The sequence below is a fragment of the Schistocerca nitens genome, chromosome 11 (assembly GCF_023898315.1).
Source record: "Schistocerca nitens isolate TAMUIC-IGC-003100 chromosome 11, iqSchNite1.1, whole genome shotgun sequence".
NCBI lineage: Eukaryota > Metazoa > Arthropoda > Insecta > Orthoptera > Acrididae > Schistocerca > Schistocerca nitens.
Genome location: NC_064624.1, coordinates 66,748,092 through 66,772,425, shown reverse-complemented (window position 1 = coordinate 66,772,425; position 24,334 = coordinate 66,748,092). Strand labels below are relative to the sequence as shown.

General features: G+C 44.6%; 1 protein-coding gene across 1 annotated transcript in view; it reads left to right on the top strand.

Moving 5' to 3' along the window:
* The first annotated feature begins 6,353 nt into the window (after nt 1-6,353).
* LOC126213188 (poly [ADP-ribose] polymerase tankyrase-1-like) overlaps nt 6,354-24,334 on the top strand; it is a 48,225-nt gene continuing 30,244 nt past the window's right edge. Inside the window, exons 1-3 of the mRNA XM_049940814.1 lie at nt 6,354-6,456; nt 11,242-11,803; nt 15,330-15,476. Coding sequence (XP_049796771.1) covers nt 11,253-11,803; nt 15,330-15,476 — 698 coding nt within the window. The 5' untranslated portion in view covers nt 6,354-6,456; nt 11,242-11,252. The remainder of the gene's footprint in view (nt 6,457-11,241; nt 11,804-15,329; nt 15,477-24,334) is intronic.

The window sequence follows — 24,334 nt, the reverse complement described above, 5'->3', positions numbered from 1 at the left end:
TTCAACTACGTCATCACCATCTGTGTACACTTCGCTGCTTTTGCCACACCTATAGGTCCAGGTAACTTCCGAATAGTATTTAGAGGCCTGAATCGTACTCTCTGCGATGGTGGAACTCCATTTTGTCTCTTTGTCCCTTCCAATATAGTAATGGACGTTTTCCTCAAGAACTTCCTCGCCATCGTCACTGTCTTCTTCCTCTGTTTCTGAATCATCTGGCCGGACTTCAACTACGTCATCACCATCTTTGTACACTTCGCTGCTTTTGCCACACCTATAGGTCCAGGTAACTTCCGAATAGTATTTAGAGGCCTGAATCGTACTCTCTGCGATGGTGGAACTCCATTTTGTCTCTTTGTCCCTTCCAATATAGTAATGGACGTTTTCCTCAAGAGCTTCCTCGCCATCGTCACTGTCTTCTTCCTCTGTTTCTGAATCATCTGGCCGGACTTCAACTACGTCATCACCATCTGTGTACACTTCGCTGCTTTTGCCACACCTATAGGTCCAGGTAACTTCCGAATAGTATTTAGAGGCCTGAATCGTACTCTCTGCGATGGTGGAACTCCATTTTGTCTCTTTGTCCCTTCCAATATAGTAATGGACGTTTTCCTCAAGAACTTCCTCGCCATCTTCACTGTCTTCTTCCTCTGTTTCTGAATCATCTGGCCGGACTTCAACTACGTCATCACCATCTTTGTACACTTCGCTGCTTTTGCCACACCTATAGGTCCAGGTAACTTCCGAATAGTATTTAGAGGCCTGAATCGTACTCTCTGCGATGGTGGAACTCCATTTTGTCTCTTTGTCCCTTCCAATATAGTAATGGACGTTTTCCTCAAGAGCTTCCTCGCCATCGTCACTGTCTTCTTCCTCTGTTTCTGAATCATCTGGCCGGACTTCAACTACGTCATCACCATCTGTGTACACTTCGCTGCTTTTGCCATACCTATAGGTCCAGGTAACTTCCGAATAGTATTTAGAGGCCTGAATCGTACTCTCTGCGATGGTGGAACTCCATTTTGTCTCTTTGTCCCTTCCAATATAGTAATGGACGTTTTCCTCAAGAACTTCCTCGCCATCTTCACTGTCTTCTTCCTCTGTTTCTGAATCATCTGGCCGGACTTCAACTACGTCATCACCATCTGTGTACACTTCATCATCAAAATCCTCTTGAAATTCATTATTATCCTCTTCGAATAGCATCTTTTGGATTTCTGCAACATCATTTGGGTCGAGCAGGTTATATAACTGTAGCCTGCCATCATGAAATACACCCCACCTAAAACCATAGAATTCCTATAGAAAACGCAATCGGGCGCGGTGTATCAATTTGATACTTGGTATTCAGACAACTGAAAAAGACCACTAAACGCTCCAAAAAGAGCATAAGTGCATTTTACATTCTAAATTAGCTTTCCACTATTTACTAAGTTATGTTGATAATCAAGGAAATTACCTGTTGAAATGTAACAGAACGGGCGCGGTGTATCAAACTGAGCAAACAGCAAATATCTCGACAACAGAGCAGTCCCGTTGATACTGAAGCACACAACAATGGAAAGCATTCGGAGAAGGGAAGCTACTAGCGAGAAGGAGCCAGTGCTGCCAGTTGCTGACAAATAACATACAGCAAGTATCGACTTCTATCAAATTGAACAGCCGGGAGCGACGGAAGGTTAAGAATAAGGCCACAGGGCACTGAAACAAACTTGAACAAGAAGTAATCGAATTTCCTCTGCGTTTACTCATTAAGCGAAAAAAAAGGAAAATAAATGTAAGTGCCAACAAGTAGATCAGCTGGCCTTCTATAATATACCACAATTCAAATCTACAATCGGGATACTTACTAATGTACACTGAAGAGACTGGTACACCTCCCTAATATCGTGTAGGTCCTCCGCGAGTACACAGAAGTCCCGCAACACGACGTGGCATGAACCCGACTACTGTCTGAAGTAGTGCTGGAGTGAATTGACACCATGAATTCTGCAAGGCTGTCCATAAATCCGTAAGAGTAAGAGGGGGCAAAGATCTCTTCTGAGCAGCGCGTTGCAAGGCATCCTAAATATGCTCAATAACGTTCATGTCTGGGGAGTTTTGTAGCAAGCGGAAGGGTTTGAACTCCACTGGAGCCACTCTGTAGCAATTCTGGATGCATGGGGTGTTGCATTGTCCTGCTGGAATTGTCCAACCCCGTCTGAATGCACAATGGATATGAATACAAGCAGATGATCAGACAGGATGCATATGTACGTGTCACCTGTCAGAGTCGTATCTAGACGTATCAAGGGTCCCATATAACTCCAACTGCACACATCCCACATAATTACAAAGCCTCCACCTTCTTAAACAGTTCCCTGCTGACATGAAGGGTACATGGATTCACGAGGTTGTCTCCATAACCGTACACGTCCATCCGCTCGATACAATTTGAAACGAGACTCGTCCAACCAGGCAACATGTTTCCAGTCAGTGTTGACAGGCTCAGTCAAGGCGTAAAGCTTTGTGTAATGCCGTGATCAAGGGTACACGAGTGGGGTTTCGGCTCTGAAAGCTCATATCGATGATGTTCTGTTGAATGGTTCGCTGGCTGACACTTGTTGATGGCCCAGCATTGAAATCGGCGACCAATTTGCGGAAGGGTTACCCTTGTGTCAAGTTGAACGATTCTCTTCACTCGTCATTGGTCGCGTTCTTGCAGGATCTTTTTCTGGCCGCAGCGATGTTTGAGATTTGATGTTTCACCGGATTCCTGATATTCATAGTACACTCGTGAGATTGTCGTACGGGAAAATGCCCACTTCATCGCTACCTCGGAGATGATATGTCCCATTGCTCCTGCCCTGACTATAACATCACGCTCAACTCAGTTAAATGTTGATAACCTGACATTGTAGCTGCAATAACTGGTCTAACAACTGGGTCAGACACTTGTGGTCTTATAGGCATACCGAACGCAGCGCCGTATTCAGCCTGTTTACGTACCTCTGTATTTGAATAGTCATGCTTATATCACTTTCTTTGTTCAGTGTAAAACAAAGAATATTATGGATAATCGACAATTCTTATAAATGCGTCCCATTGGCGGATTGCCGGTATACCTAAAAGCGGCTTTAATCAAGAAAACGTAGCCAGTACAAAATGATAAAATCTTACAAAAAATTAAAGAGATTAAGAAACGGCCCATAATGTCACTTCAAAAATTAATACATGACCAGATAACAAAATTTAACAACCTGGGAAACGGCCGTCCACGGTCCTGCGAAACATTAACCCAACAGAGCGAAACTCTTAAACTCATGCGAATTGAAGCACGAAATAGGGTAATATGCCTTTTAAAAAAAGGAAAATAAAACAAAAGTATCACAATTACTGCGAGAGAAGCCCGCAACAAAGTTACATAACGATGAAAAATGGTTGAAATGGCTCTGAGCACTATGGGACTCAACTGCTGTGGTCATAAGTCCCCTAGAACTTAGAACTACTTAAACCTAACTAACCTAAGGACATCACACACATCCATGCCCGACGCAGGATTCGAACCTGCGACCGTGGCGGTCGCTGTAGCGCCTAGAACCGCTCGGACACTCTGGCCGGCTGCACGATGAGGTGATGCAGGAGACAGCAGCCTTGGCGAAGATGATATCGGCATTCGATGAACGCAGACGTCCTGTGCACAAGAGAACCGTGGAGGCAACATGTCTGGCGTCCTCTGCGTGTTTCACAGCAGCCGTAATGCTGGAACACATAAAGCGAGCGTCAAAGTTTCGCCACCAGTAGTCCCTTTCACAGTCTCCTGTAATGGCGTGTTCCATCAGGAAAGGATTTCCTTAGCAGGCGCCACCTCCACAGGAGTCGACAGTTCTCCATACAAGCAGTCACCAATCATTTATACAATTTTAAATGTTTCACCCTGTCAGATTTACTGCTGAGCATAAGAACTAACAAAACGATTACTGGAACCACATCTCAGGCATTGCAAGCACTCGATTGTGCTCAGCAGTGGGTGGCAAGGTACTGGGACAGGAAAGAAACCGAGACACCATCAATATCGCCTTCTCCTGACTTAGCCCGCCTATCGTGCTTAACCGGTCCCAATCGCTCTAAGCTGATGTAGAGCACACTAATCGCATAATCCAAACGCCAAAGCACATGAATCCCCAAATGAGACGAAAATTACTTAGAGATACAACTGAAACAAATTTTGGCACTCAAGGAACACAATGGGTCAAGATCATTTAATGTAATGCACATTCCGTAATAACGTCGGAGAACTAGCAGCTGACGTGACTGTACTAGCAGCTGACGTGAGCAAACCCGGTACCCACTCAGCCCGTCACTCCCAGAAGGGCCGAGTTCGACTCGATGCTACAAACCACAGTGCCGCTGACCTCAACCGCCCAGCCATTCGAGGCAACACGGCCACGCCATCCAGCTGGAAGGGGCTCTCTGTGGTGGGGAAGAACACTAGTACTCTTGTGCTCACAGCAGGAGATTTTGCAAAAGGGAGCCACCATGGCTCAATACCTTCGAACAAGATAAGGCAAGAGCGCATATTGACTGTTCTGTCTTGACCTACCTTTTCAGAGTAGGTGTTCGACTGCCCTGGCTGGCGCGTCCCAAAGACCTTTCAGCCACTGGACACGTCTGGCCTTGTGGTGTCCAGAGACTGATAGCCGGCCACTACAGCTGACCATCTCTGGTGCAGGGTTCAAACAGCACAGAGCAGCTTATCTGTAGCTGTCTTTCGAGCTCAGTTCAACATGATGCACAGGTGAGGGTCATTCCTGGTGTTGTAATTTTAATGGGCAACAGTGTAAAATAATTGAACATACCGTCAAAACATATACAGGGTGATCAAAAAGTCAGTATAAATTTGAAAATTTAATAAACCACGGAATAATGTAGATAGAGAGGTAAAAATTGACACACATGCTTGGAATGACATGGGGTTTCATTAGAAAAAAAAAGTTCAGAAAATGTCAGACAGATGGCGCTGGACAGCAAAACTGGTACCGTGATGGGTGAGAGGTACGCCGATATGTTACAGAATCGCATCATCCCCAGCCTGGCTGATAAACACCTGCTTAAACGTACAATGTTTATCCAAGATGGCGCTCCACCCCATATTGCTAGACGCGTGAAAGATCTCTTGCGCGCGTCGTTTGGTGATGATCGTGTGCTCAGCCGCCACTTTCGTCATGCTTGGCCTCCCAGGTCCCCAGACCTCAGTCCGTGCGATTATTGGCTTTGGGGTTACTTGAAGTCGCAAGTGTATCGTGATCGACCGACATCTCTAGGGATGCTGAAAGACCACATCCGACGCCAATGCTTCACCATAACTCCGGGCATGCTTTACAGTGCTGTTCACAACATTATTCCTCGACTGCAGCTATTGTTGAATTATGGTGGACATATTGAGCATTTCCGGTAAGGAACATCATCTTTGCTTTGTCTTACTTTATTATGCCAATTATTGCTATTCTGATCAGATGAAGCGCCATCTGTCGGACATTTTTGAACGTTTGTACTTTTTTGGTTCTAATAAAAGCCCATGTCATTCGAAGCATGTGTGTCAGTTTGTACCTCTCGACCTACATTATTCCGTGATTTATTCAGTATTCAAATTTATACTGACTTTCTGGTCACCCATTAAATTTTTATGAGAAGTATGTGCTGCGCTCTAAATTTCACAGCAAACTATTCACTCAAGTAGAACAGTACTGACCAAAAAGCATCACAGCTACAAACATACCCATTGTACAGAAATTGATGAAACAGACTGCTTGACATAAATTTATTAAGGCTCTCGTTGCTACTTGTTGTTATTTTCTCTCTCAGATTCTTTGTCTGACATCTGTTTGACGATTTTACTGACGTTTTGGCAGGTCGAGTGGCTAGGATTCTCAAAGCTACCCGCTTGAGCCCTCCACCAAAAATGAAGGGTGAAACTTTGATTATCCCAGTCACTTGTGCTGGCAAACAAACGTCGGTTGAAGAACCAAAGGCAGAAGCCAAAGGCAGTTTGTTGGACAGTTCGATGCCGTTCAAATCCAGATCACGACAGAATTTTCAGTCACCTAGGGCCGAGTTTCTTATGAAACAAAAAAAAATCAATATTTTGCATTTCTCAATACCAGACGTATTTAGGAATGTTCATAGATTACACAAACCTAATCGAGCACCGCACTCGTGAATTGAGCCTCTCATATCTCGCAGTAAACACTCCAGATAAATGATAAACCTACACGCGCCACCTCCATACTGTCACACGTGAGACAAGTGCATGACGGAGTGACGTCACGTGGCCGCAGCGGCCGCCGTCAGGCATATAAGCTGCAGACCACGAGGGGTGGGCACGCTGTCCCTGCCTACACGGAAAGAGTCCAGCGGCTGTCGGGCAGCTTACCGTGCTGAGCTCACTTCGTGACGTCACTCCTCCCTGGCTCTGCGGTGAGTAGAGGCTCTGCAAGAGCTGCTCCTCTTGTTTGCGTTCACAGTTTCTCCATGTAGCGGGGCTGTACTCTTCTGTCTGTCGATAACTCCTCTCTCTCATTAGCTCTGTATGGGGCAGCCCTGAAAGGCAGTAATGTAGACAATAGTTTCCGTCAGATTGCTGACTGCGACAGGTTCACAGTCTCAGTGTCCAAGTTTTGCCGATGCCTTATGCTTTCTTGCTTAGCACGCGTAGTTCAAAATATGGCTCTGAGCACTATGGGACTCAACATCTGAGGTCATCAGTCCCCTAGAACTTAGAACTACTTAAAGCTAACCAACCTAAGGATATCACACACATCCATGCCCGAGGCAGGACTCGAACCTGCGACTGTAGCGGTCGCGCGGTTCCAGACTGAAGCGCTAACACACATAGTATTTCAGCCACTGGTTTACGCTCCCAGAATTGGAAAATATATGTTTTGGCTTGAAGTAGAACAGAAGAAAATAAAGGGTAGTAAATTATAGTAGTCCAGTCTGCACTCTTGTAGCCTGGGCACCTCCTGGGGACCTCCTGTCCCATTTACATACACTGAGTGATCAAAAGTATCCGAACACCCCCAGAACATACATTTTTCAAGTTACGTACATTATGCTTCCACCTACTGCCACATATTCTATATCAGTGACCTCAATAGTCGTCAGACATCATGAGAGAGCAGAATGGGGCGTTCTGCGGAACTCACGGACTTCGAACGTCGTCAGGTGATTGGGTGTCACTTGTGTCACACATCTGTAGTGAGATTTCCACACCCCTAAATATCCCTAGCCCCACTGCTTCCATTGTGGTAGTGAATTGGGAACGTGAAGGGATGCGAATAGCACAAAAGCGTATAGGCTGACATCGTCTGTTGACCGACAGAGACCGACGACAGTTGAAGAGGGTCGTAATGTGTAATAGGCAAACATCTATGCAGACCATCACACAGGAATTCGAAACTGCATCAGGATCTGCTGCAAGTACTATGACAGTTAGGCGGGAGGTGAGAAAAGTTGGATTTCATGGTGAGTGGTTACTCATAAGCCACACATCACGCCGGTAAATGCCAAACGACGCCTCGCTTGGTATAAGGAGCGTAAACACTGGACGATTGAACGGTGGAAAAATGTTGTGTGGAATGACGATTCACGGTACACAATGTGGCGATCCGACGGCAGGGTATGGGTATGGCGAATGCGCAGTGAACGTCATCTGGCTGCGTGTTTAGTGCCAACAGCAAAATTCGGAGGCGGTGGTGTTATGGTGTAGTCGTGTTATTCATGGAGGGGGCTAGAACCCCTTGTTGTTTTGCGTGGCACTATCACAGCACGGGTCTTGTATTTGTTTCATTTTGTATATTACAGGAGACATGTTGACGACTCCATTTTATTATACGAAGCAGATAAAAATGATATCAAAAACTTAGCACAAAAAATGAGCTCTCAACACCCGAAAAGTAGATTCACTATGGAATTTGAAGAAGACAACCGTACAGATTACTTAGATTTAACACTAATAAAGAAAGATGGGAAGCATGAATTTAGCATATTCAGAAAACCTACGTGTACAGATTTAGTTATCAATGAGTGCTCTTGTCACCCACCGCGATACAAATGGGCATATTTTAATTCGATGGTATACAGGCTACTAAGATTGCCACTAAGACAACAGGAAGTAGAAAAGGAGTTAAGTATTTTAAAACAAGTGGCCGTAGCGAATGGATATACGTGTAAGCATGTGATGAATATTTATAGGAAGATAAAGAAGAGGCAAATGAAACAAATAGAAGGAAGTCAAGTCGCGGTTAAGAGGAACAACAAGAAAAAATATGTAGCTCTCACTTACAATGGAAGAATTACAGATAAAATTGAAAGATGCTTTCGTAATTCCGACGTTAAAATAGGGTTCCGAACTAATAACAAGTTAAAATTGAAGCTCCGGCATAGAATATGTAATAGTAGGAATAAATTTCAGGGTTCAGGTGTATATAAGATCATATGTAATGACTGCTGTAAACAATATATAGAGCAGACTGGTAGGAACTTTGAAACCAGACTCAGGGAGCACACCTACTCTCAAAACAAAACACCTTTTGGGGCGCATATGGCTGCGTCAAAGCACTCAGTCACGAACAATGAACACAATTTAGACATCCTGCATAGAGCTCATAAGGGATGGCTTCCTAACATTTTGGAAGAAATTGAAATATACACCCACAAAAATAAAGATCTGGATTTAATCCTCAACGAGCAAAGCGAATTCAATCATAACGCCTATTTTAGCATTTATGACGACTTACTAAGATGACAATGGTTGCGTGTGGAGATCCAGGCCGAGGGGTGAGAGATGGTGCGCGGTGGAGAAGCCGGAAGACGCGTGCAGCGCCTGGCGTCGTTGACGGGGCCCTCCTGCGCGGCCCTCTTGCCCGCGGCGGTGGACGTCAGACGACTGAGCGGATCGCGGCACAACACCGAAATGGCGGGAACCACGGAAGCTGACAGTACAGGAAAACAAGTTCACACCAGCACCATAGATATATAAATCGCCCTATGTTTTTTTAGATCGTATAAAAATGATAATTTTACGGTTTTTTAATTCTGATAAGTACAGATTTTAACCTTGACATCTGTTGTTATTGTTGTTGTGGTCTTCAGTCCTGAGACTGGTTTGATGCAGCTCTCCATGCTGCTCTATCCTGTGCAAGCTTCTTCATCTCCCAGTACCTACTGCAACCTACATCCTTCTGAATCTGCTTAGTGTATTCATCTCTTGGTCTCCCTCTACGATTTTTACCCTCCACGCTGCCCTCCAACGCTAAATTTGTGATCCCTTGATGCCTCAAAACATGTCCTACCAACCGATCCCTTCTTCTGGTCAAGTTGAGCCACAAACTTCTCTTCTCCCCAATCCTATTCAATACCTCCTCATTAGTTATGTGATCTACCCATCTAATCTTCAACATTCTTCTGTAGCACCACATTTCGAAAGCTTCTATTCTCTTCTTGTCCAAACTTGACATCTACATATTTTAATTAAGTATTTTTAATAATAAAAAAATCTACTGAATACAGTATGTGCAAATGGAATGTAACAAATGTAACAGACGCCACCTGTCGGTAATAGTGTTATAACTAATATAAATGACGTGCACTCTGCCAACCAATGTTATGTGATGCAGCATGTGAAAGTTGCTGGATTTGGACGGGTTACTCCTGTAACTGAAATATCAGGTACGTTCTGGTACATTTGATGTTGATTAGATAGGATGAAAAAGATTTGCTTCCGTGAAATAGTAAATTAGTATCATTATTGTTACAGATCTGAAGATGGTTCTGAATGAACCGAAACCGGTCATATGAATAAAAAATTTGCAATGAAGACGGATTTTAAGTAACATTGTAAAATCACTGATTGCTGTTATCCCATAAGACATTATGTCTGTTTTTGCAAAATTCCGTGAACTTGTCTTCTGTCATGCTCTTTGAGGTGATCATTATTTGTGACTTTTTCGGTCTGTTTGATTTTCAGTATGCACCAGTATGATAACACCTTACACTAATTCAGTGTTGTGCTTTCCCCAGCCCCTTGACTCAGGTCTCACAGCCATGCAACGCCGCACTACATACGTATGCTGTCAGAAACCTTTCTCTAATTTGTGGGCTGTTGCTTTTAAAGAGTAATACGTTTTTTCTATTTATATTAGGCTCTATCGACTTGGAAAACTGTGCTTCCTATTTCATCTTTGGTTCTTACACGTGTAGTGATCCCACGTAAAAAAAAAAAAAATGAGTCATCTTGTACCAGTAGCTTGTCATACACATGTAATCAAAACTTTGCTTTTCCTCCCTTGTCAAAAATAGTTAACTTTGATTTTCAGTCACATATTTAAACGTTATATGCCTTTGCCAATACTTTATCCACTGTATTTAACATGAAATTGCTATCTTGTTCACTTTCAGGTAAAATACCTGTGACCTCAGCATATCTAATCCTTTGCCATGTGTTTCTACACCTATGTCCAGCTGCACACTGACTGTTGGAAATGCTTCACCTACTTATATATTGAGAGTAATTTTCTGCGATGTTATGTCTACAGTGGCCACACTCATTTCTATCAGTACCCTGCGTTACACTGGCGCAGTGTGACATCAGTTACAAACCTGTAGCACATATGGTAGTTGAAAGGAAGACATATTCTCTATGACCCGCTCTGATAAATCACTCTGTGCATAGGTGCTGTTATCCTGTTGGAATATGTCCGAAGAGTTGAGGAGAAGCTGCAGTCCAACTGCACCTACTATCCTGTGCAAACATTTCGCATCAACGCAGATGGTCGGTCAGCTGTGGGCACTAACTCTAGCAAGGCAACATACTGCAGTAAAGGTTAAGAGCAGGGCAACACAAGTTTCAGTTGTGAAATAGCGTGGTTTTGCTAAACGAGAAAAGAGAATGATAACTCGTTGAATAAAGTACTACCACAGCTCTTTCTGGCCTTGTTGGTATTTGTAGAAAAAAATATAAAAGTGAAAGAGGTCTCTATTTATTCTGAAACAAAAAAGAACTCTTTAAAAGATTGTTGTTCAAAATTTGGAGCTATTTACCGGCAGCATCAATTTGAGGCAGCAAGGATACCCTATAGTTAGAATTCACTTGTGATGGTCAACATTGACCAACTTTTGCCTGACACATGTCCGTTTATGTCCCGTACAAGTACTGAGGGTTCTGTGTAAGGACAATAGGCTGAGCAGCGCACTGTGTTTCAGAATCAGCCACCATGGCAGCCGTGAAGGAAGTTCCAGAGACCACCGCCACGGACCTGGGTGCCCTGCTGGACGCAGGTGACGGCGCCGTCGTGACTTTAGTGACCGGGCAGACGCGGCTGGCTGCACACAGGGCCGTCCTGGAGAAGAGGAGCTCAGTATTCAGGTCAATGTTCGGCAACAACGAGGTAGAGGTCAAGGTGGAAAACGTGGAGGGTCCAGTGCTGAGACTACTACTGTCCTACATGTACACCCTCGAGGCCCCCCAACATCCCAACATGGCCCCCCAACTGCTGGAAGCTGCCAGTACTTACGAGTTGTCAGATCTGAAGGACACATGCGAGCAGCAGGTGGTCGCACAGCTGGAACTGGAGAACGCAGCAGCTCTGGGTGTGCTCGCACTGAGGCACTCCTGCCCCAGACTCCTGCAGGCTGTCACTGCGTTTGTAAAGGACCACACCCACCAGGTGGTGCTGACACAGAGCTGGAAAGATGCAAAGCAGAGATACCCACAGGAGTTGCTGGACTTAGTTCCTCTGATTGTAGAGCCACCAGCAGAAAACAGGTATGTATGAACAAGGCGTTCATCTGTTCTCCAAAATCTGTATATGTACGTCCCTATAAGTCTGCAGACATTAATATATTATGATATCCTTTCCAAAAGAGTTTGCCGGCTGGAGTGGCCGAGTGTTTCTAGTCGCTGCAGTCTGGAACCGCGCGACCGCTACGGTCGCAGGTTCGAATCCTGCCTCTGGCATGGATGTGTGTGATGTCCTTAGGTTAGTTAGGTTTAAGTACTTCTAAGTTCTAGGGGACTGCTGACCTCAGCAGTTAAGTCCCATAGTGCTCAGAGCCATTTGAATCATTTGAACCAAAAGAATTTCCTCAATGATCTCTATACTCTGAAACTTTCCTTTATTGACAGCTACAGATGCCATGTGCAGGTATCCCACAGCCGTTTCTTCACCTTCGTGAGCCCGCATCTCGTGGTCGTGCGGTAGCGTTCTCGCTTCCCACGCCTGGGTTCCCGGGTTCGATTCCCGGCGGGGTCAGGGATTTTCTCTGCCTCGTGATGGTTGGGTGTTGTGTGCTGTCCTTAGGTTAGTTAGGTTTAAGTAGTTCTAAGTTCTAGGGGACTTATGACCACAGCAGTTGAGTCCCATAGTGCTCAGAGCCATTTTTTTCACCTTCGTGAAACAGGTTCATCAAATATGATCCACATTTATAAGCAAATTAACAAACAAAATCATCTAGGGAAAATCTTTTTGCAGCTACGTATTCTGTTTTGGCACCTAACCAATGCATCCTTATTTGCAGATATAAGTTCTGTTAAAATGCATGTGTACAACCAGTTGTTATGCAGGTCTCAAGGAAGGGCTGATTGACTGTATACATACACTATGTGATCAAAAGTATCCTGACACACCCCAAAACATACGTTTTTCATATGCGGTGCATTGTACTGCCAGCTGCTGCCAGGTACTCCATATCAGCGACCTCAGTAGTCATTAGGCATCGTGAGAGAGCAGAATGGGGCGCTCTTCAGAACTCATGGACTTCGAACGTGGTCAGGTGATTGGGTGTCACTTGTGTCATATGTCTGTACGGGGGAAACGTGAAGGGACACATACAGCACAAAGCTTACAGGTCGACCTCGTCTGTTAACTGACAGAGACTGCCGATAGTTGAAGAGGGTCGTAATGTGTAATATGCAGACATCTATCCAGACCATCGCACAGGAATTCAAAACAGCATGAGGATCCACTGCAAGAACTATGACAGTTAGGCGAGAGGTGAGAAAACTTGGATTTCATCATCGAGCGGCTGCTCATAAGACACACATTACGCCAAACGACGCCTCGCTTGGTGTAAGGAGCGTAAAAATTGGACGATTGAACAGTGGAAAAACGTTGTGTTGAGTGACGAATCACGGTACACAATGTGGCGATCCGATGGCATGGCGTGCGTGTGGTGAATGCCCCGTGAACGTCATCTGCCAGCGTGTGTAGTGCCAACAGTAAAATTCGGAGGTGGTAATGTTATGGCGTGGTTGTGTTTTTCATGGAGGGGTCTTGCACCCCTTGTAGGTTTGCGTGACACTATCGCAGTACCGGCCTGCATTGATGTTTAAAGCACCGTCTTGTCTCCTCCCACTGTTAAAGAGCAATTCGGGGATGGCGGTTGCATCTTTCAACACGATCGAGCACCTGTTCATAATGCACGGCCTGTGGCGGAGTAGTTACACAATAGTAACATGCCTGTAATTGACTGGCCTTCACAGAGTCTGACCTGAATCCTATAGAACACCTTTGGGATCTTTTGGAACGCCGACTTCGTGCCAGGCCTCACTGGCTGACGTCCTTAACTCTCCTCAATGTAGCACTCTGTGAAGAATGGACTGCCATTCTCCAAGAAATGTTCCAGCACCTGATTGAACGTATGCCTGCGACAGTGGAAGCTGTCATCAGGGCTAAGGGTGGGGCAATAACATATTGAATTCCAACATTATCGATGGAGTACGCCTCGAACTCGTAAGTCATTTTCAGCCAGGTGTCCGGATACTTTTGATCACATAGTGTAGCATGAGCTATTTTCACTGTCGGCACAAGTACGTGCTGCTCGTTGCAGAACGAGACAGAGTGATTTTTAGGTTGGACCAAGGTCTGCAGAGTGCTTGCTCCTTATTACGCACTCTATATTGATCGCTGCAAACCTGTATGGAAAAAAATAGAATTTAAAGGTGTTTGGTTTCTCAGCTTCTGCCATGGTGCATTAATAAAGTTAAAAATGACGAGGGAGGTTATCATCCCTTGCCGGTACCAGGAACATTGTATTTCAAGGACAGCAGCAACGTATTTGTAGTTTTGCCTTTCTGGTACTGCAATGGTACAACTATCGACCACTGTAAGCCTACGTTGTAGTAAAGGTTACGATCAAAGTAACTGATTCGCAAGTCGTTACTGGAACTATGTGTGTTGAACATCACTCTTTCATTTTTTTAGTACATAGTGCAATACCATTGCAATGTCAGTGTCAAACTTGGTTTATTCTTCCCAAACAGGACCGATGGCCCTATTAGTCTGGTCCCTTCAATCCCACAAACCAACTAACCACCCTTCCCAAGCAGTACCAGGGCAATTACTTAAAACTTTTAAGAAGTGTACTAGGTTCCTAGCAGTAAACAATGTGGCTGTAGCACATGTGCAGCACTCTACAGCTGCTTACGTCTCACGCAATCTGTGACCACTTGATGAGACCACAGATTAGTCCTTGCAACTGCTCCAGACACTTCCATACAATCTTGAGCCTTTCCCTCAGTTTTCTACCTGCTTTCTGGTCATATGTGCTTTACAATCCGTTCCAAGCGACACAGAAAGAGGGATTAGTTAGTCAAAAGGCTGCACTGGCTTCTTGCAGTACCAGGATCAAGCCTCTGCCCATCCATCTTGCTTGAAGTTGTCTGTGGTGTTACTAAAGGCTGTCCAATGTATGCTGTGCAGTTTCCCTCTATTGCTTCCCTATGCAGTCCATCATAGTTACTGGTCCATCTCTAATAAGGTGAACATTGAGCAACACCATTTGTACCATTTCGTTCTCTGAATTTCCTTTCATGCTCAGTTCAAAACCTGTTGTCCCCCATCTTTAGTGTCTCTGCCTCTTATAGTTAGTCCCTGAGAAATGAGCTAATAGCGCTTTAAACACCATTGGATGATTATAGTGTGATATAAGGAACGACTAATGGTTATTGCCATTTTAATTTCTATGTGATTGTTGTTATATTTAAACTGTCCTGTCCAGTAGTTCTCGTATCAATCCAGTATGACAGTTTGTCCCAGTACATATCTTTAAATTCTACTTTATTTCGAACAACCTGCTGTTTGGTAAACTAAATCTATGGGAAATACAGGAGAAGGAGTGTGTAAACTAATTGGCTCACTTCTAAGACAACTGTCATACCGAACGCACTACTGTCATAGGCAGAGTGTGTTCTGTTACCACTGTAGACAGTCCCCCCAACAGTACTGCCTGTAGTTATCACCATTCTGGCCTCTGTGTGAACACACCCACCCACACAGTGCCTCTGTGTGCAGTGCGCCAGCCACCACAGGGGGTGCGCCCAGCCCCAGCACCTGCAGTCAGCCCCACAGCGACCACAGCAGGACACCTGCCGCAGCTGTGCCACGCCTGGCTGCCCGACACACTCCACCACCTGGTGACACAGCCGTCTTTCGCCCGCGGTGAGTTGCATCACTCTGTGTGCACAATCTGCCTATTCATAGCACTAGTTAGGGGGTAATAATCAAGTGTTATGGCCAAAACCTCGAATTTAACTACATCACATCATCTTATACAGAGGGCCTTGTACTTGTCAGAAAAAGTTACCCTGCTTATAAATTTTGGTGTGCTGAAATTTGATGTTCGAGTAGGTTTGGACTAGCCCACCCGGATGGCTGTGCAAATTTAACTATATCACATCTTCTTATACAGAGGGCCTTGTACTTGCCAGAAAAAGTTACCTTGCTTATAAATTTTGGTGTGCTGAAATTTGATGTTCGAGTAGGTGTGGACCAGCCCGCCTGGTTGGCCATGCGGTCTAAAGCACGGCTTTCCAGGCGGGAAGGAGCGCCTGGTCCCTGGCACGAATCCGCCCGGTGGATTTGTGTCGAGGTCCGGTGAACCAGTCAGTCTGTGGATGGTTTTTAGGCGGTTTTCCATCTGCCTCGGTGAATGCGTGCTGGTTCCCCTTATTCCACCCCAGTTACACTACGTCGGCAATTGCTGCACAAACAAGTTCTCCACATACGCGTACACCACCGTTACTCTTCCACGCAAACGTAGGGGTTACACTCGTCTGATGTGATACGTTCCCTTGGGGCCGAACCGCACAATAACCCTGGGTTCGGTGTGGGGCGGCGGAGGGGTCAAGTGGACTGCGGCAGTCGTCGTGGGGTTGTGGACCACTGCGGCTGCGGCGGGGACGGAGCCTCTCCAATATTTCTAGGTCCCCGGTTCACATACAATACAATACAATACAGGTGTGGACCAGAGTCATTTTCTAAGTCTTTTTCCATGTTCAAAGTGTGTGTCAATTTGAGTGTCAAACAAATGGGCCACTTGGTGCGGTTATGTGGGAAACATGGCACAAAACAATATCCATTTTCAAGGATATTTTGGTGATTTTCTGTTTTCTGCGATCATTTTATGTTTTCCAAATGAATCCTGAAGTGAACAGCTCATAGAATTCTCTTGTGTTAACACCTTACATGGCCTGGTGTCTGGTTGTAACAGACTGGTTTTTCACCAGAGGACTTTGGAGGCAGAATTGCAAATCAGCCACACCTCGGAATGTTTCTCTAGATGATTGCCTCCTGGTGTCCTCTAACGATGATCATAGCGGATGATCATCTGCTCGTGGCCTCGTTGAGATGCCGTAGCGCTGTCAGGTTAACACTGTAGGAAAGGGTGGAGCTAGTCATCAGCGCCACAATTTATTGTGGTCTTTAGGTCTTGCCACAGCACCGTGTTCACGCAAAATGTATTTTTGCACTCTTTGTTTAGAGTCACGGGTGTCGCTTTCTGCTACATTATTCGAATCATGCCTAGTCACACTCTACAGTAATATGATCGACCTTGGTGAACATAAGTCAAAACTTATTTTGTGTGGCCATCACATTAGTGTTCGATCAAGACACATTTAATGATGTGATGTTCCATAACAACAGGCTATTGCCACCACAGCCCTCACCCCAATATTCTCATTAATAAACATCTAATACTATTTTACAATAATCGTCAGTTTCTACAGGTGGCGAACCGCACACGACCGATAAATTGGCTGCCCTCCACTAGATTACCCACCAGCACTGACAACGGAGTTCCTGCCAAAACCAACGAGCATCTGGCTCCAGCGTTTCCACCAATCACAGCAAACGGAATTTCGTGCTACTTTGCACAGTGAAGCCCTTCTTAGCCAACAGCAAGTGATGATGTCGTTCCCAACAGGCTAATGCTGATCCTCGTAAACAAACGCCGGGCTGGCACCTCCCCATTTCCTCTTGCACAGGCTGTAGGTCTTGTCACATACTACAACACATTACTAATGGCCCAGACTCATTTTGACGTAAGTGTTTCGTGATGTCTGAAGGGATCATGATGCACCTCACCTCCGCGAAACCCTTATGTTATGCGAATAAATAATTGTGAATGTAGGTCAGTGACAGTACCCAGAAATAAAAGATGAAGAAGCAATAAGCAGGAAAAGGCAAATGAAATAGCTTGCAGCATTGAAATAGAGAAATGACATATAATGGAGCGTGTGTTTAAATGGGTAAATTTTATAAATTTTTCATTATATATTTTTTTCAGATTAGATGGGTAGATCACGAAACTAATGAGGAGGTACTGAATAGAATTGGGGAGAAGAGGAGCTTATGTCAAAACTTGACTAGAAGAATGCATCGGTTGGTAGGACACGTTCTGAGGCATCAAGGGACAACCAGTTTAGTATTGGAGGGAAGCGTGTAGGGTAAGGGAGTTGGGTTGGGTTGTTTGGGGAAGAGACTAAACAGCGAGGTCATCGGTCTCATCGGATTAGGGAAGGACAGGGAAGGAAGTCGGCAGTGCGCAGCATTTGCCTGGAGCTATTTAGGGAAATCACGGAAAACGTAAATCAGGATGTCCGGACGCAGGACTGAACCGTAGTCCTCCCGAATGCGAACCCAGTGTGCTGACAACTGCGCCATCTCGCTCGGTGTGGAGGGTAAGAATCGTAGAGGGAGACTAAGAGATGAATACACCAAGCAGATTCAGAGGGATATAGGTTGCAGTACGTACTGGGAGATGAAGAAGCTTACACAGGATAGAGTAGTATGGAGAGCTGCATCAAACCAGTCTTAGGACTTTACATACGTTATTCTATTCATGCTGGATTTTATGAACTCTGTGGCCAATAATAATTCTTGGTGGATAAGGCAACGAGCGACAAACACTTTTAAAATTCTTTTATTTCAGAGACATTCATGCCCATCTTCAGATGGCTAACGTTCGATTACATAAGTGTTTCCAACAGCATGATGTCGTGAGCTCCAGCAATGTGTTGCAGTCGACGACGTTTCGTTTTGGTATGGTCCGTATAAGACAATGTAGAAGCTTCTACATTGTAGACGACACACGTTCCTCAACACATTTACTACTTACATAGGTACTGCTAATGAGTGAAGAACGTCTGACGCTCTTGTTAATACTCGTACTTCTGTATTTATTGGAAGCATTGTTCGGTTATCTGCATCTAAGCCTAATTTTTCCGAGATATAAACGGTTGAAAATCAGAGCAAACAGTCTTGGTAACGCGAATTCTACAAAAACAAAAGAGCTACTAATTCATTCTACTGTCATTACGTCTCTAAATCAGGACGACAACAGCGGAAGAAGCATAAAACACTTTAGCGTCAGTTTTGTTTATATACTGCCAATCTTGTGTCATTGGCCGACTTCACACAGTCTTTAAATTTAAACTTAATTCGTCTCTGGAAATTAACCATGAATGAGAAATGTGGGCTCTGTTTTAGGACAGTAGCTTATCATACTACAAATTATGTGTACGAGAACCTCTGGTGGTGATGATTGCATATAGTGAGTGAAAACACCAGCCACAATGAAAGTAGGAGTCAAGTATGCGTGTACAGACATTGCTTTGGGCGAAGACGTGTGCATCATACTCGCCTCGCTAGTTGTTAACAACCACCTTTCGCTGACGTATTTTCAAAGATAGTCCAGTTGTTCACCTAAAAGGGAGAAGTTTCTGCCCAAAAGGGAGAAGTTTCTGCCTAATTCTCGCCTAAAGTTCACTTTCCTGAGGCCAAATCAAGTATTTTAATGTTGATAATCTTGTAAAAATGACTGAAAGGCTTCAAGAAAATGTATTCCCTCATTTATAGTGATTCTTGGATTACATCAATGGCAGATGTTGATGACCCTTGGATCCACTGTACATTTAAAAGTCTCATGCACCAAAGATAGACAACAGAAGTACACCCACTTTGGCCAATAATATGGAAGATAGAAAACATTTGTACTGAAACAATATCAGGAGGAGGTCTACAGAAATTTGCGAAATACGCTGCATATGTGATTCATGTGACACACCAAAGGTAGGCTACATGTTACCAAACATTGAGAAAAAAGTAATATGAAAGGGATTAAACAAGAATAACGCACCGGGGATCACTTGGCAAAAAAATATAGTCCTTTCTATGTAAGATGACACAGTAACATCCATAGAGAAAAGTGCGACCAACAGGGTTAGACAGAGATTACATAGCGTCCAGGCCAAGACTTTCAATTACATAACGTATAATAATGTCGAGACCGGTCATGCCTCCATAGAGAGTAGGATGACAAACAAAGCAGAAAATAAAATGGACTACGATAAGATACAACATTTGGTGATGGAAGAGCTGTAGGTACAGTGGAGAAACACCGACGTAAAGAGTGAAGAAAACTTGAAAGATGGAACCATGACAAATTATCTGAAACTGGAAGAAGGCAAAGGACACAATTGGGGGTGGGGAAGATGTAAAGAGAGAGCAGGAAGCAAAAATAAGTAAGAAAGTTTGAAAGAAAACAAAATATTTATTGGTAAAGGTAATAAAAACCATATCAGAGAGCAAGTGTGTTGCCCACTCGGCAAGACTCAGAAAGCGGTAACCAGGAATACATCTGAAGATTTTCGCGCGCGTCTCAGGATAAAACTCCGTCAACAAAAAAACTTTCATTTACAATGACCTTATGACCCAGGCGGCAGTTACGGCATCTGGTATACCTCTACATCTACGTCTATACAATGCAAACCACTCAAAAGTGAAAGCTTTTTAAATAAAACTATGAAAGATCGCATGTAAGTTGTTAAAGTTTAAAATTTATTAAATGGGTGACTGGTTTCGATTGTGGTACGATTACGCATTGTAATATGTATATACAGCTGTGAACACAGATAAGCTCAAACTTGAACGCTCCCCACTGCAGGACAGAATGCCACCTGGTGGCGTTGTGGACATGTGACGCAGTAAGGAAAGTATATAAAAGGAGCGAAGGCGAATGCGGAATCATGCTAGCGCATGTATGGGGAAATCTGCACAAATGAGCGACGCTGATGCTGACATAGGACAGATGTTCCAGTCTGGCACTGGAGAACGAGCATCCTGGAAAGAGCAAAGCTGGTAGCCTGGCCACATGCTGTTTTCGTGAAAATCCGCAGAAAGTGGCTGAAGGGCACTGAAGGCACGAGCCAGCACTAAGATGTGGCTCGGCTGCTCTCTAGAGCAGGATCAGCAGGTATCAGAGGCAGACGTGACGAAAGAGTGCAACTCTGGTGCAGGCCAAGTGTTTCAGCGCACACTGCTCACCACACATTCTCGAAAGTGGAACCCCACCGCAGATGACCCGAACACATCTTCTCGTTTTGACAAAAGAAAATCTTCAATGAGGATTGCAGTGTATCATAGATACTGTGCCGTGGGTCAATGTGAAAGTGTTTCTTGGTCGGAGGAATCACGTTGCTTGTCACACCACCTTGACGGTCGTGTCCACATACGCCGTCATCTAGGCAAGCGGCTCTAAACGTGCACTGAGTCATGGACGCTGGACGATGAGCACAGTACTATGCCATAGGGAACATTCCCATGAGCTATGGAGCCTGTGGTAAAAGACGGATGTACCGTGATAGCTGTGAACTACGTGAAAATTATAACAGACAATCTGTATCAACCTAAGCTTGCTGTCCTCCGTGACAACGATGGCACGTTTGAGCAGGTTAAATGTCTATATCACAAAGTGAGAATCGTGCAACTGTAGTTTGAGCAGCATGATAGTGAACTCAGGTTGATGCATAGGTTACTAAAGTTGCCTTATCTGAACCCTATGGAAAACATCTGGGATGCTATGAGACGCCAACATGGCGCTCACACACCACCAGCCATTTATTTATGGGAACCGCGAGACCTGTATGTAGACATGTATCCCCAGAAACATTCCACGGATTTGTCGAATTTAGGGCATGTAGAATCATTATCGTATTGCCTCCCATAAGTAGATGGTTCTAATGTTTTGGCTTGTGTGTGTGTGTGTGTGTGTGTGTGTGTGTGTGTGTGTGTGTGTATGTGCATGCCTACAGCCTAAAGATGTGATGAAACTGAGTCAGAAATGGGGCCAGGCAGCTTCTCAAATCACTGTGCTTCATAAGGGCTATTTGAAACGAGCTTTTCACCAGATGTGGACAACATATGCAACGCAGCATCCACATTTCCTAAACTGCATACATTGGTGCCTAGGTTATGTAGCAACGTAAATCAGTGAGATACGAAAAGGTTCAAACAAGCTGGCAAAAAAAAAAAAGTCACGTGTCTCCACAGCCAGTAGCAACGGATGTCTATTTTACTGTTCACTAATTTCGTCTTGAACATATTCTATGGAACTGTAGATATATACAATCGCAGATTGAGATTCGATATGCATGTCCTCGGTTTGTTTCAGCAGTTTTTTCTTCACTCAAACTTTGCTATCAATGAATAGATTTGAATCGTTCCTGCAGTGCAGTAGCTTTCTGTAGTAGATGCTGAACGTTTAGGCATGCTTTCAAACCATTCATCACATTTCTTGCGTCTCTCATTACTTTTCTCGGCTTGTTCATCACTACATAATTATCGAGCAACTCGTCTTGTTTCTCAACTTTTTCCACCATGAAAGTCGCAAGAATGTTAAAACAAAATGGCGACGGATTGAGTCTTCGCTCACTGGATGCACTATTGACTATTCCAAGTACTGCTAACCACATTAACTTCGGACTCCGAACACGCTTCTTTTTATTTGCACTGTGGAACTGGCACTGATATGCCCATGCCCACTTCACTTGATTTGTGATACAGATTCTTGATTGTAATCGCCATTTTACTGTCTGTGATTTTTTTCTGCTGGAGGAGATTAGTGTTTAACGTCCTGTCGACATGCCGTGGTGGCCATGCGGTTCTAGGCGCTTCAGTCTGAAACCGCGTGACCGTTACGGTCGCAGGTTCGAATCCTGCCTCGGGCATGGATGTGTGTGATGTCCTTAGGTTAGTTAGGTTTAAGTAGTTCTAAGTTCTGGGGGACTGATGACCTCAGATGTTAAGTCCCATAGTGCTCAGAGCCATTTGAGCCTGTCGACATGGTCATCAGAGACAGAGCACAAGCTTGGATTAGGAAATGATGGAGAAGGAAAACGGCCGTGCCCTTTCGAGGGAACCATCCAAGAATTTGGCTTAAGTGATTTAGGGAATCACGGAAGACTTGAAATAGTATGGCCGGTTGCGGATTTAAACCGTCTTTCTCCCAAATGCGAGTCCACTGTGCTAACCACTGCTCTACCATGCTTGCTTTATCTTCCATTGTGACAATCAATTTCACCTTGACTTGAAGTGTTTTTCTCTGACACTCAAGTGTGAAGCGTGTTTTATTTTCAAAGAATATTCTTAAGAACTTATTTTATTTACTAGCGATTCATCAAGAACATTAATACATTTAATCACACTATGTAAGCATGGAAGTAGCTGCCAGGGAGTAACTGATGAAATCATAACCAAATTCCTTTTAACAAATGGGAATTTTATTCACTTTAATAGTGCCTAAAAGCTTTTTTTTTAAAAAAAGAAGCAGATATAAAATTATAATCAGAAAGCACCCTCTAAATATCAAAGTTACAATTTATTCAGAGGCAGAAAGAAACAAGTTTTGACTGTATGAGCTTTCAGGCAGAGAACCTTGCTGCTCCCTTTTGACACGGCCGTAGTTACGACCGCTCACAACAGCCTCTGAAAGACTACACTGGTGCAAATCTGCAACACACCAGATAACTTTAAACTAAAGGTTTTAACAATTTACACAAGCACACAATCTATCCCTCCCTCCCCCACCCCCCTGTGGGAGGGATGGGAATGGTACCAAACACTAACAATTAAAATATTAACCTTGCCACCGAAGGTGCAACTTGATTTTAATTTCTAAGAAAAGTGTTACGGTGAAAGGGTATACTAAAATGATTATTTAAATAAAAGCGCATGAAATGCCATCTTATATCGGATTCTACAAGATGGGGCAAACAATAGTTAAGATACTCTACAGTACACAGATACCACCTCTCAAGATCACAGGCAATAATATCAAAGTTTCTAAAGATCAAAACATATTTCAGGTATTAGGCCGTTACACTCCAAGCAATAAATTCGTTAACACACCAAATCCGACAAACATGACAGAGACAGCTACTGACGTACGGTAGATTGATAGGGAGATTACTGAACAACCCGAAGCGCAGGTTGCTCTAACCCGCCCCGACTCCACAAGGGAAAAACGGACCACCCAATTTATAAACAACCACCTTCCCGCGGGTGGGCAAACGGAGAAGACTGGTGGGACGACTCCAAAGCAAAACGGCTGGTGGCCTCACCAAGAAAACAAGTAGAATTTAACAAGAGTAACAACATATCACCAATCACCTAACTTCTAATAAACTGTGATTTCTCGAGAAGACCTGGCGCAGCGCCACCAAATCGCTCTCCCGAACCGTCCGCTGCCAGCCGCTTCAACGGACGCAGGAAGGCGCGCCGATCTCCCGTCTCACGGCGTCGGAGCTCGCATCGGTCAGACCGATGTCGTGGGTTGACTTCTGTTGCTCTCTTGTCGACCGCGAAGTCACTACCCCTCGCTATAGGCCGCGACCCACTGGACTCACGTGGCGACCTCACATGCGCCGACGCTCAAGACAGACGAGTCATCTTGTGTCACAGTGCGCGACCGAATAACCGATCGATCCAACCGCCAATGACCATTGCCTGAGCAAACTCGAGCAGACTGGCGGCCTAACGCGCAGACCCAGATGCAGGAACTAAGCCCCGACCGGGCGACCACTCGCTGGGTTCTCTTACTGGCGGAGTGCAAAGGCATTCTGCCGGCTTTAAAGGTTTATCCGAACGACAGACATACTGGCACTCCGAACGACAGACAGACTTTAACTGCCTCACAAATGCGGATGAGAGACAGACTAGCAAGCTGGGGACGAGAGACT